The sequence below is a fragment of the Bombina bombina genome, chromosome 6 (genome assembly GCF_027579735.1).
Source record: "Bombina bombina isolate aBomBom1 chromosome 6, aBomBom1.pri, whole genome shotgun sequence".
NCBI lineage: Eukaryota > Metazoa > Chordata > Amphibia > Anura > Bombinatoridae > Bombina > Bombina bombina.
In genome coordinates this window covers 170938774-170950898 of record NC_069504.1, presented here as the reverse complement: position 1 = coordinate 170950898, position 12125 = coordinate 170938774, and the positions used below count along the sequence as shown (strand labels likewise).

The 12125-nt window shown below is 36.3% G+C and overlaps 1 protein-coding gene across 1 annotated transcript in view; it reads left to right on the top strand.

Moving 5' to 3' along the window:
* CPED1 (cadherin like and PC-esterase domain containing 1) overlaps positions 1 to 12125 on the top strand; it is a 654007-nt gene that overhangs the window by 281103 nt on the left and 360779 nt on the right. The window contains exon 10 of the mRNA XM_053719194.1: positions 2495 to 2599. Within this exon, the coding sequence (XP_053575169.1) occupies positions 2495 to 2599 (105 nt within the window). The remainder of the gene's footprint in view (positions 1 to 2494; positions 2600 to 12125) is intronic.

Below are 12125 nucleotides of genomic sequence, written 5' to 3'. Positions count from 1 at the left end.
AATGATCTCTGCCAGACCAGGACCAAATAAAGATTTATCCTTAAAAGGTAGAGACAGAAGCTTGGATTTAGAAGTCACATCTGCAGAACAAGACTTTAACCAAAGGGCTCTGCGGGATAGTATTTCAACTGGTTGCCACTGCAAACCCTGATGAAGAAAAATCTTTCTTAAATAACCCTCCGGTTTCTTATCCATAGGGTCTTTAAAAGAGTAACTATCCTCGAGAGGAATAGTAGTTCTCTTGGCTAAGGTAGATATAGCACACTCTATTCTAGGAACAGTGCGCTACAGATCTCGCACTGAATCAACCACAGGAAACATCCTTTTAAACACAGGAGAAGGGTTAAAAGGAACTCCCGGCTTCTCCTATAAATGAGATATAATGTCAGACATGCGATCTGGAACAGGAAAAATCTCCTCAGATTTAGGATTGACATAAAAAAGTCTATTATTAGGAGCCTCTTCAACAGTTTCGGAGTCATCCAAAGTAGCTAAAACCTCCTTAAAAAGTAAAGAGAGATGCTCCAGTTTAAATCTAAAATGAACCTCCTCAGACTCTATTGTACTAGGAACTGCAGATTCTGAATCAGAGATCTCGCCCTCAGAAGCTGTAGAGGAATGATCCCCGATAGATAACTGAGAAAGACTAACCAAATCAGTCTTGGCGGAATCAGACCCCATAGAAATGTTCTCAGATTTCCTCTTCCCTTTACCAGAACTAGGAAAAGCACTTAGGGCTGCAGAAACTGCATAAATCAACTGCAGCATAATCTTAAGGCAAACAAACACTCCCAGAGACTGACTGAGAGGAACCGCAGGGCACTGCATGTGAATCTGTCAAAGACTGGGACATGTTAACAGAAGGCTGAGACAACCCCTGAACAGCATTATCCTGAAAAAAAGAAGGCTCAGATAAGGAATCCTTATCCATAGATAATAAAACCTTATTAAGGCAAGGGGAACAAAATTGCACAGGAGGAATAACCAGGGCATCTGCCCAATAAAGACATTTATCACATGACAGAGAAAGCTTGGGATTGTCTTCCATAGTAAATAAAATAGCCCTTTATTTCCCTTATACTCTAATTTCAATATAAAAAAATAGAATAAAATTCTAAGCATAGATAAATAATTATTAAAACTGGCACCTCTACACCCCAGCCATGCTGGAGAGACTCACCCAACCAGTAACCAGGAATCCAATCCACACCAGCAGATAAATTCTGTTCAAACTGCAGATCCTAGAAAGCTGCAAACATCAGAGAGAAGTGGCTGGCAGGAAAAATGATCTAATGCTAGAAAATCCGGTCTGTCTCCTTGAAGATCTGGCTTCCAAACAGCCGGCTAGAAACAATCTGTTCAGCACTCAGGAAGTAACAGAGTGGTCACATGATCACAAATTCAAAAGTAAGGTGAAGTCCAACAACTTTCTTAAAGAGATATTACCCAAACTAAATAAAAGGTAAACTTGTGCAAACAAATCCCCATAGCCGAAATAAAAAAAAGCCTTCACATGACAGAACAGTGCCCTGAACTGCTGCCTAATAAACCCCCAACCTTTAAAAGGGATAATCAGTCCCATAAGGATCCACCTTGTTCTCTAAGTATCCTTTTTTTTTAAACAAGGAACTCCTAAATGCTGCATCCTTCTCACCTAGAAGGTAAAAGCACTTACCTGTGTATCCACTGTAGGGCAGGTACAGCAAACAAGTGTGACAGAATCCTCACTGACATAGACCTGTAGATAAAGAAAAAACAGAGGAACCAACCTTGGTTTTCTATATAGGGGTAACAAAAATGTTGGAAGGTAAGCAAAGACCACCTTGCCGTCTTCCAACTGCTAAAAGCCACCATTACTCTTACTAAAGATAATTACATGGACACAGCATAACCTCAATCCTTGCTTGCAGGGAAAAGTACCCATTAAAGGATTAACAACTTGATTTCTTCAGACACCTTCTTCGCACATCACCTACAATGTTACACAGGCAAAGAATGACTGGGGATTGTGGGTAGTGGGAGGATACTTGAAGCTTTGCTGGGGTGTTCTTTGCCTCCACCTGGTGGCCATGAGTTGAATTCCAACTAGTAATTGAATGGATTCCTGGAATCTCCATGTCATTGAAAAGAAAGTGGCATATCTCACTTCAATTTATTGTACAACTCTGGTAACACCAGAACAGTCCTACAATATAACAATGATGTCAAAATTGCACTTAAAATATATTTCTAACTATGTGTATTATTACTTTATGTATTACAGGACTATGCTAATGAAATTATGCAATTTTTAAACCATTGTATTTTGCATTTTCTTTGATTCTACATATAATATTTTAATATGTGCAAATTGCATTATTTAATTGATTTGTGGTATTTGGTAGCACAGAGAAGTTTATTTTTGAGTAAGATACAGAATAATCAAGTGTACATTGGTTTTATTAGAAAATAATTAGTTATCCCTAGAGTCTAATATGTTCTCTTTCTCATTTAGAAAGATATTTGCTGGAAGAATCCTATTCCAGATTTGATGTTGGAAGGAATACACCTATTATTCCAGTTTGCACAAGAACTCACAAGTTTGGGAGAATTTGAAATGGTAACCTGTTATGTTCTTATGAATTATTGCATTTTCATTTTTCAGATTGATTTATGATGGGAATGAAAAATGTGCCATATAAGATTGTTTATGCCATAATTTGCAATTAATGAATTAGAATAATTAGAACTCAGATTGTCATTGTTTATTCAATAAAAAGGTATTAGTGATCTGTGCACTCTGCCTCCCTTTTGCAAACAAATTACAAGCTTCTGCTACGAAGATATCTCACCCCGCAAAGACTGAAAGACTCTTTCCCGGGAGCCCCTGATCACTGTTGGTGGAGTTGTAGCCAGATTGGATCCCTATTCCACTTGTGGTGGAAATGCCTGAAAATTATTACATCCTGGGAAGAGATCTGTAGATGTGTAAAACAATGCTTAACAGTAACTTAAAACCTGACCCTTTAATCTTCCTATTTAACGTTACAGCGAAACTTACCTCAAAATGACATTCAGCCCTATTGCAATTAGCCATAGACAGAGATAAGCAGATAATACCTGGGCTTTGGAAAAAAAGATCCCCCCCTCCCCAAATTTTAGAAATGTGTCATTCTTAATTGAAACATAATCTCACTTTAGAGAAATATTTCTACTTCACTTTTAACATGATTCTCTCATACTCATTTTTACCTAAGTGTCTTTCTTGTGCATATGAGAGTTATACTTTGACTGTTCTATATAAGTTTTTTCAATTGTTTTGAATACTAGCAAATGTTGAATATACAGGTGAATTTCTATGTAAGTTCCTGAAGACGTGAACTGTAATGGTGATTTAAATATCAAGTTTATTGTTGATTCTCTTCCCCACTTTTCCCCAGTTAATATCCTGTTCCTGTTTAATTCCATTTCTAGCATCAAAGCTACATTGCATTTCATACCTTTAATTTACTTATCCTCCATTTACGATGGATCTTAAAGTCCTCAGACTGCTATTTAAATGAAGTAATTTGGCATATAGAATTGTAGCATTCAATTGTGAGCCTTTTTAAGCATCTGCTAGCCAGGCAGACAGTCTTGCTAGCTGTTGCTCACTACTATTGTTTTAAAGCTGCATGATTGCATTTATTATGCCTAAGTATATATATATATATATATATATATATATATATATATATATATATATATATATATATATATATATATATATACAGTATATAGAATTACTATCTGCAATACTTATCTATCTAACATCTATCTATCTATCTATCTATCTATCTATCTATCCTATCTATCTGTATATATATTAACCTGCACTCTTACCATGTGAATTCAGCCACTTGGGTGTCAGGAGACTTGTCTGAGAAATGGGAGTTTTTGCCCTGAAAACAACACATTTATAAATAGTTATTACTGTCAAATCCAGCATTATTGCAAATGTATTTGTATATAAGCTATAAATATACCCATGTAATTGAAAAAATAGAAAATGTACTAGTTCACTTTAGATTACAGATTGGAAAAAGTCTATTTTTTTTATTTATCGGTTGCATTGTTTGCTAACCCCAACAAACTAGTGGACATTTCTAGACAGAAAGGGAGGCAGACAAATAGATAGATAGATAGATAGATAGATAGATAGATAGATAGATAGATAGAAAGGAAGTAGAATAAGTTAAATGTGTTAATTTCACCAACTCTGGTCTACAATTAAAATACTCATATGCATTTCTGTGCTTTCACTTAATGGGAGTGAAAGCTTTAGCTATGACTGCATAGTATTATCTTACATAACATTCTGTAGACCAAATGGACAATAGTGTTTGGAATCATTTCAATACATTTAAAAACAAAATATGCTTAACCTGCACTTTGGGTTACACTAACATATTTTACAGTTTTGCTTTAACCGCAGATCAACTAAATAGGTTACAACTATCAAATCTAACCATATCTGCAGATGTTTCTACTTATCTGATATATGAATGTTTTGCTGCAATTTTATTATTTATCCAGTAAGTACCTGGATGGTGAAGATTCATATCAGTTTCCATGTGGAATTGATTAATAGTTCGTAAAGTTTGAGTGATTTAATGTGAGGTTAGTTTTGTACATGCCTCACTGTTTGCTTTACAAATAAATCTTTCAGAAGCACATTACAGTTGCAGGTCTGCCTATATGATTTTTTTTAATATATGTAACAATGACTTGTAGTTTTCATTTTGAATGTTTAAAATGGAAATTCAATTATATTACTATATGTGTCTAGTGAAACTGAGCTCTTTTAGTACCATAATTAAATATTGGGAATAACTACTGAATTGATTGCTCTAAAATAAGTCACAAAATGGCTGGTTATCTGTTATTCCTAAAAACAATGGTTCTACAATATATAGTAATACATATTTTAATAATATGAGTAGTGTTTGTGTTTTCATTTCTCAAGCACTTACTTATCTCCAGGGGTCAAGTCCTACAAAAAAAGTGTGGGAACTCACCATTACTTTCACCCCCCCTCACAATTAGTATTGTTTTAGATATTCGCATTCAGACACTCGCACTCTATGTATTTGTATATAATCTATACACTTTGGCTGATGAAAGAAAATTAAATCCGATGAAGGGTTGAATGGTTGCCTTTGGGCCTGAGAATCCTCCTCTGTCACAGAGTCTCACCCAATTAAGGTGCAATAGTCCTTTTTCTGCTGAGGGGAGTTAAATAACCCCAGAGAAAGCTGCACAGTAATGTAAGCACCATGTGTTACACACATTGCGGGGTGATCACACAGCAGGACTGCTGACAGGCTTGTATTTAGTGTATTGTAGGAAGTGTTACTGCCCATTACCACAGGATCTCACTATTCCTCTAACCAGACTGTGCTCCAGCTCCTCCCACCACCACCAGCAGCAGTGTTTACTGAAGCATTTCTGTTCTCAGTCCAGGGGGAACTTAGTTCCACCTGCAAAAATAGCGCAGGAACTCCGTTCCCATGCGTTCCCGCTCGACTTGACCCCTGATTATCTCACAATTTTATACTTATCTTAGCACATTAAAGGGACAGGAAACCCCAAAAATGTCATTCGTGATTTAGATAGAACATACAATTTTAATCAACTTTCAAATTCACTTTTATCATCAAATATGCTTCATTCTCTTGTTATCATTTGCTGAAGGAACCACATTGCGCTACTGGCAGCTCGCTGAACACATCTAGTTAGCCAATCACAAGACAAATGTGTGCAGGCACCAATCACCAGTTAGCTCCCACTAGTGTAGGATATGTGCGTATTCATTTTCAACAATGGGTACCAAGAGAATAAAGCACATTTTAAAATAGAAGTGATTTTAAAAGTGTATGAAAATTTCATGCTCTATCTGATTCTTGCAAGTTTAATTTTGACTTTCCTATCCCTTTAAACTCACCTAGATTATGAGTTTTGCGCTAAACAGGGTGCGAAACTAACGCCAAAAAAGTTGCGTTATTTCACTCTCTATAGCGCTGCCATTACGAGTTACTGAAAAACCTCCTTGTGCGTGCGATATGGTGGCGTTAAGCTCCATAAAAAGCCAAGGGCTACTTTGATGTGCTCGTGCACGCTTTCCCCTATAGAAAAAAAAAACACCTGCGATCGCAGAATGAAAAATCTTTGTAACACAGCCCCATTGATGTCTATGGGGGAAAAAAGTTATGTTTAAACCTAACACCCTAACATAAACCCCAAGTATACAACACCCCTAATCTGCCGCCCCTGACATCGCCGACACCTAAATAAAGTTATTAACCCCTAATCTGCTGCTCCCAACATCGCCAACACTAATACAAGTTATTAACCCCTATTCTGCCGCTCCCCAACATCACAGGCACTAAATAAAACCTATTAACCCCTAAACTACTGAACCCCACATCTCTGCAACTAAATAAACTTATTAACTCCTAAACCGCCGGCCCCCATATTGCAAAACACTAAATTAAACTATTAACCCCTAAACCTACCCCCCCAACTTAAATTAAAATTACAATATATCTATATTACTTATTTATTGTAAGCTTAGTGTTTTTTATTTTCGTAATTTAGTGTTTATTAGTAATTTAGTGTTTATTATTTCGTAATTTAGTGTTAGGTTTTTTTAAATTTGTCATTTAGATTTTTTAATTGGTATTTTTTTTTTAATTTTATTAGAATAGTAAGGTTAGTTTAATTTATAGTTTAATGTTAGGTTTATTTTTATTTCACAGGTAAGTTTTTAATTATTTAAATATAGTTATAATGTAATTTTAATTAAATTTTAGGGGGGTGTTAGGTTTTGGGGTTAATAGTTTAATTTAGTGTTTTGGGATGTGGGGGGCAGGCGGTTTAGGGGTTAATAGGTTTATTTATTTGCAGAGATGTGGGGCGCCGGCGGTTTAGGGGTTAATAGGTTTATTTAGTTGCAGGGATGTGGAAGACCGGAGGTTTAGGGGTTAATAGGTTTATTTAGCGGCGGTGATGTGGGAGGCCGGAGGGTTAGGGGTTAATAACTTTAATATAGGGTCAGTGAGTGGCGGATCAGGGGTTAATAACTTTATTATAGTGTCGGCGATGTCGAGGGCAGCAGATTAAGGGTTAATAAATTTATTTAATAGTCACAATGTGGGAGAGCCGTTTATTAGGGGTTAATAGGTTTAATATAGTGTTTGCGATGCGGGGGGGTGGCAGTTTAGGGATTAATAGGTAGTTTATGGGTGTTAGTGTACTTTGTAACATTTTAGTTATGAGTTTTGTGAAACCTTTTTGTTTTCCAAAATCCATAACTACTGCTCTCAGATGGCGGAATGGATCGTGTCGGTATAGGCTGTAACGCAAGCAGTTTAGCCTCACCGCACAACCTGTAATACCAGTGCTATGAAAATCCCACACAAAACATAATTTTTTTGAGTGTGGAATGGACGTTGCGTTACGAGCTAAAATGCTTGCGGTATAGCTATACCGACACGACTCATAATAGTGCTATACTGCCACTACGCTGAAAATGACATTTTTTTCAGGGTTAAAAGCCGTAACGCAAAACTCGTAATCTACCTGTCTGTATGTTAATGAGTTGTAACAAAGATAGAATATGCAAATATTCTGAGTATCTGTAGTGAATAAAGATATAAACATTTTGCAAATAGGTATTTAATGCTTTGCACGGGAACAAAATATTACGCTGCTAATATTCTCACTTTCTATGTTGATGCACAAAATTCTGTACATACTTGCAGTACACATTGGACATGCAATATATATTGATAGTGATGAAAACTATTTTGGATCCAAAGTTCTGCTTTTTAACTATATTTTGTGTAAACAAAAAATAAACAAAAAAACAACACTTTTAATTAAAAGATGATTTATAATTTAGTGAAATGGACATTATGTATGGTTTTATATACCGCTTTAGAGCAAGCTTCAGCGTTAACTGCACTAGAAGTAAGATTTTTGCATGTGCCGGTTTGTGCTCATATTACAAGTTGAAAGTAAACTGTTTTAGCTCACGTGCTAACCTGACGAGCTTAAAAAGCTGAATTTACAATATTGTGCACGCGATAACGTATTCTCCCATAGAATACAATTCAAAAGTGGAAAAAACCTTACACCCTGCTTGCACGCAAACCCGATTACATATTCTCAAGTGCGCCAACCCGACAGTAAAATATGAATATTTCACACTCCAATGTTCTTCACATAAAAGAACATGTTCTATGTATTTTTAAATAAATATTTATATATACAGGTATGTCTGATGATTTTTTGTTAACATATATATCGATACCTAAATATTACCTATATTACGAGTTTTGCGTTTGTGTTTTAACGCTGAAAAAAATTGCCATTTCAGCGTTAAAACAGCAACGCAGCCATTCCGAATCTTGTCGGTATAGCTGTACTGCAAGCCTTTTAGCCTGTAACGCAACGTCAGTCCCGCACTCGAAAAAATGACGTTTTTTTCATGGGATTCCCATGGAATTCCTATAGTGCTGCAATTAAGAGTTTTGCGGTGAGGCTAAAAAGTTTGTGTTACACCCTATAACCACAAGATCCATACCACCATCTGAGAGCAGTAGTTATGAGTTTTACGCAACAAAACTGTTACATAAAACTCATAACTAAAATGTTACAAAGTACACTAACAACCATAAACTACCTATTAACCTCTAAACTGAGGCCCTCCCGCATCACAAACACTATTTAAAAGTTATTAACCTCTAATCTGCCGCTCCCGACATTGCCGCCACTACTAAAATTTATAAACCCCTATTCCACCGATCCCCGACATCGCCGCCACTATACTAAAGTTATTAACCTCTATTCCCCCGTACCCCAACATTGCCCACACTATAATACAGATATCAACCCCTATTCCTTGCTCCCCGACATCGCCGCCACTAAATAAAGTTATTAACCTCTAAACCTCTGGCTTCCCACATCACTACCACTAAATAAACCTATTAACACCTAAACCGCCAGTCCCCCACATCGGCAAAAAAAAAAAAAAACTATTAACCCCTTAACCTAACAACCCCCTAACTTTAAATTAAAATTACAAGATCCCTATCTTAAAATAAATAAAAACCTACCTGGGAAATTAAAAAAACCTACGTTTAAACTATACATTAAATTAACATTTCTATTACACTAAAATTAAAATAACTATCAATTAAATAAATTAAATTACTTATTAAAAAAACTAACCCTACTAAAAAAATTTTTACAAAAATTACAAAAAATTAAAAATACTAAATTACAAAAAATAAAAAAATACTAAATCACAAAAAATAACAAACTAAATTATGCAAAATAAAAACAATTACACCTAATCTAATAGTCCTATCAAAATAAAAAGCCCCCCAAAATAAAAAATAACCCCTAGCCTACAATAAACTACCAATAGACCTTAAAGGGCCCCCCAAAAAGGGCCCTTTAAGGCCCCCCTACCAATAGACTTTAAAGGACCCCCCAACAGTAAAACCCACCACCCAACCAACCCACCCCAAAAAAAAAAACTTACTATAAAAAAAGACTAATCTACCTATTGCCCTGAAAAGGGCATTTGTATGGGCATTGCCCTTAAAAGGGCATTCAGTTCTTTTAAAACAAGCCTAAACCCTAATCTAAAAACAAAACAAAAAAAAAAACCTTAAAAAAACACTAACCCCTCTTTAGGTACTCACAGTTGCTGAAGTCCGACTTGAACGATCTTCAACGCAGCAGCTCCATCTTCATCCAGACGGCTCCATCTTCATCCATTGAGGGACCGTCAGCTTCTTCATCCCTGCGGAGGCAGAGCGGTCGATGCGCTGAGGTGGAGGTCCAGGCGAAGGTCCATCGATCTGACGTGGAGGTCCTCTTCATGCGATCGACTGACGAACACTGAGGATTCAAATACAAGAAACCGCTTTTATACTGGGGGTACCATTGCATTCCTATTGGCTGAAAAATTTCAATCAGCCAATAGGAATTTGAGCTGCTAAAATCCTATTGGCTGTTGAAATCAGCCAATAGGAATGAAAGCTGTTTAAATCTTATTGGCTGATTTCAACAGCCAATAGGATTTTAGCAGCTATAATTCCTATTGGCTGATTTAAATTTTTCAGCCAATAGGAATGCAATGGTACCCCCAGTATAAAAGCGGTATCATGCATTTGAATCCTCAGTGTGCGGTGGACGATCGCATGAAGAGGACCGCCACGTCGAATCGATGGACCTCCTTCTGGACCTCCGCCTTGGACCTTCGTCTGCACCTCCGCCTCTGCGCATCGACCTCTCTGCCTTCGATGGATGAAGATGGAGACACTGGGATGAAGATCGTTCAAGCCGGATTTCAGCAACTGTGAGTACCTAAAGAAGGGTTAGTGTTAGGTTTTTTTAAGTTTTTTTGGGGTGTAACAGAATAGGAATATTTTTTATTGTTTTGGATAATTTTGTTTGTTATTTTTTGTAATGGTAGTTTTTTAATTTTTTTGTAATTTTAGTGTTTTTTATTTTTGTAATGTTAGGTTTTAGTGTAAAGCAGCTTAGGTTTTACTTTCAAAGGTAAATTTGTATTTATTTTAACTAGGTAGTTATTAAATAGTTAATAACTATTTACTAACTAGTCTACCTAGTTAAAATAACTACAAACTTACCTGTGAAATAAAAACCTAAGCTAGCTACAATATAACTAATATTTCATTGGTAAGTTTGTTTTTAGTTTTAAAAAGGTATTATTTAGTTAATAAAAAAGGTATTAATTAGTTAATAATTGTAACTTTAATTTCACTCTATTTTAATTATGTTAAAGTTAGAGGGTGTTAGGTTTAGGGTTACGGTTACGGTTAGGTTTAGGGGTTAATAGTTTAATTTAGGTTGTTGCAATGTGGGGGGCTGGTGGTTTAGGGGTTAATAGGTTTATTTAGTGGTAGTAATATGGGAGGCCAGAGGTTTAGGGGTTAATAATTTTATTTAGTGGCGGCGATGTCAGGGAGCGGCGGAATAGGGGTTAATAACTTTAGTATAGTGGCAGCGATATTGTGAGTGGCAGATTAGGGGTTAATAGATTTATTTAGGTGGCGGTGATATCGTGAGCGGCAGATTAGGGGTTAATAACTTTATGTAAGTATCAGCGATGTCGGGGGCAGCAGATTAGGGGTGTTTAGACGTGGGGTTTATGTTAGGTTTAAACGTAACTTTTTCCCCCCCATAGACATCAATGGGGTTGCGTTATGGAGCTTTTCATTCCGCGATCTCAGGTGTTAGTTTTTTTCTAACACTCTCTCCCCATTGATATCTATGGGGAAAGCGTGCATGAGCACATCAAAGCAGAGCTTGTATTTTGTGCGGCATGGAGCTCAACGCAACCATATCGCACACACAAGGCGGCTTTTTTAAAACTCGTAATGGCATGGCTATGGAGGGTGAAATAACGCAACTTTTGTTGCGTTCGTTTCGCATCCTCTATAGTGCAAAACTTGTAATCTAGGTGTCTATAAATATATATATATATATATTTATATATGTGTGTGTTGCTGGTAAAATCAGATATCGGGTAATCCTATGATTACCTAGGTAAAACTGACATTACCTAGCCACTGTGGGTAAAATCTGATGTAAGATCATACATCAGACTTTAACCAGGTAATCCTAGGATAACCCAAACGCTTCTGGATAAAGCTAATCACAGCACTATTTTTGCCCTTTGAAGATAATAGTTCTTGCAAATCACTGCATCAAACATATATACGATTGGTTGTAATTCCCCATCTTCACTATCTTTTTTGCCTCACTTGGGGTGGATGCACCTAGCTTCCAGTAGTGCATTGCTGCTTCTGAGCCTAACTAGGTATGCTTTTCAACAAAGGAAACAAAGCAAATTTGATAATAGAAGTTGTTTAAGATTTCATGCTCTATCTGTATCATGAACATTTAATTTTGACTTTACTCTTGCTTTAAGTTTACACTGACTTGCCACCATGTACATTTTCTGTGCAGCAATATGTCCTTATTTCATAATTGTATGCAAGTTATGTAGTAAATAAATAAAAAGGGTCAATACAGTTGTAAAATCATGAGATTTGTGTCCTTGAATT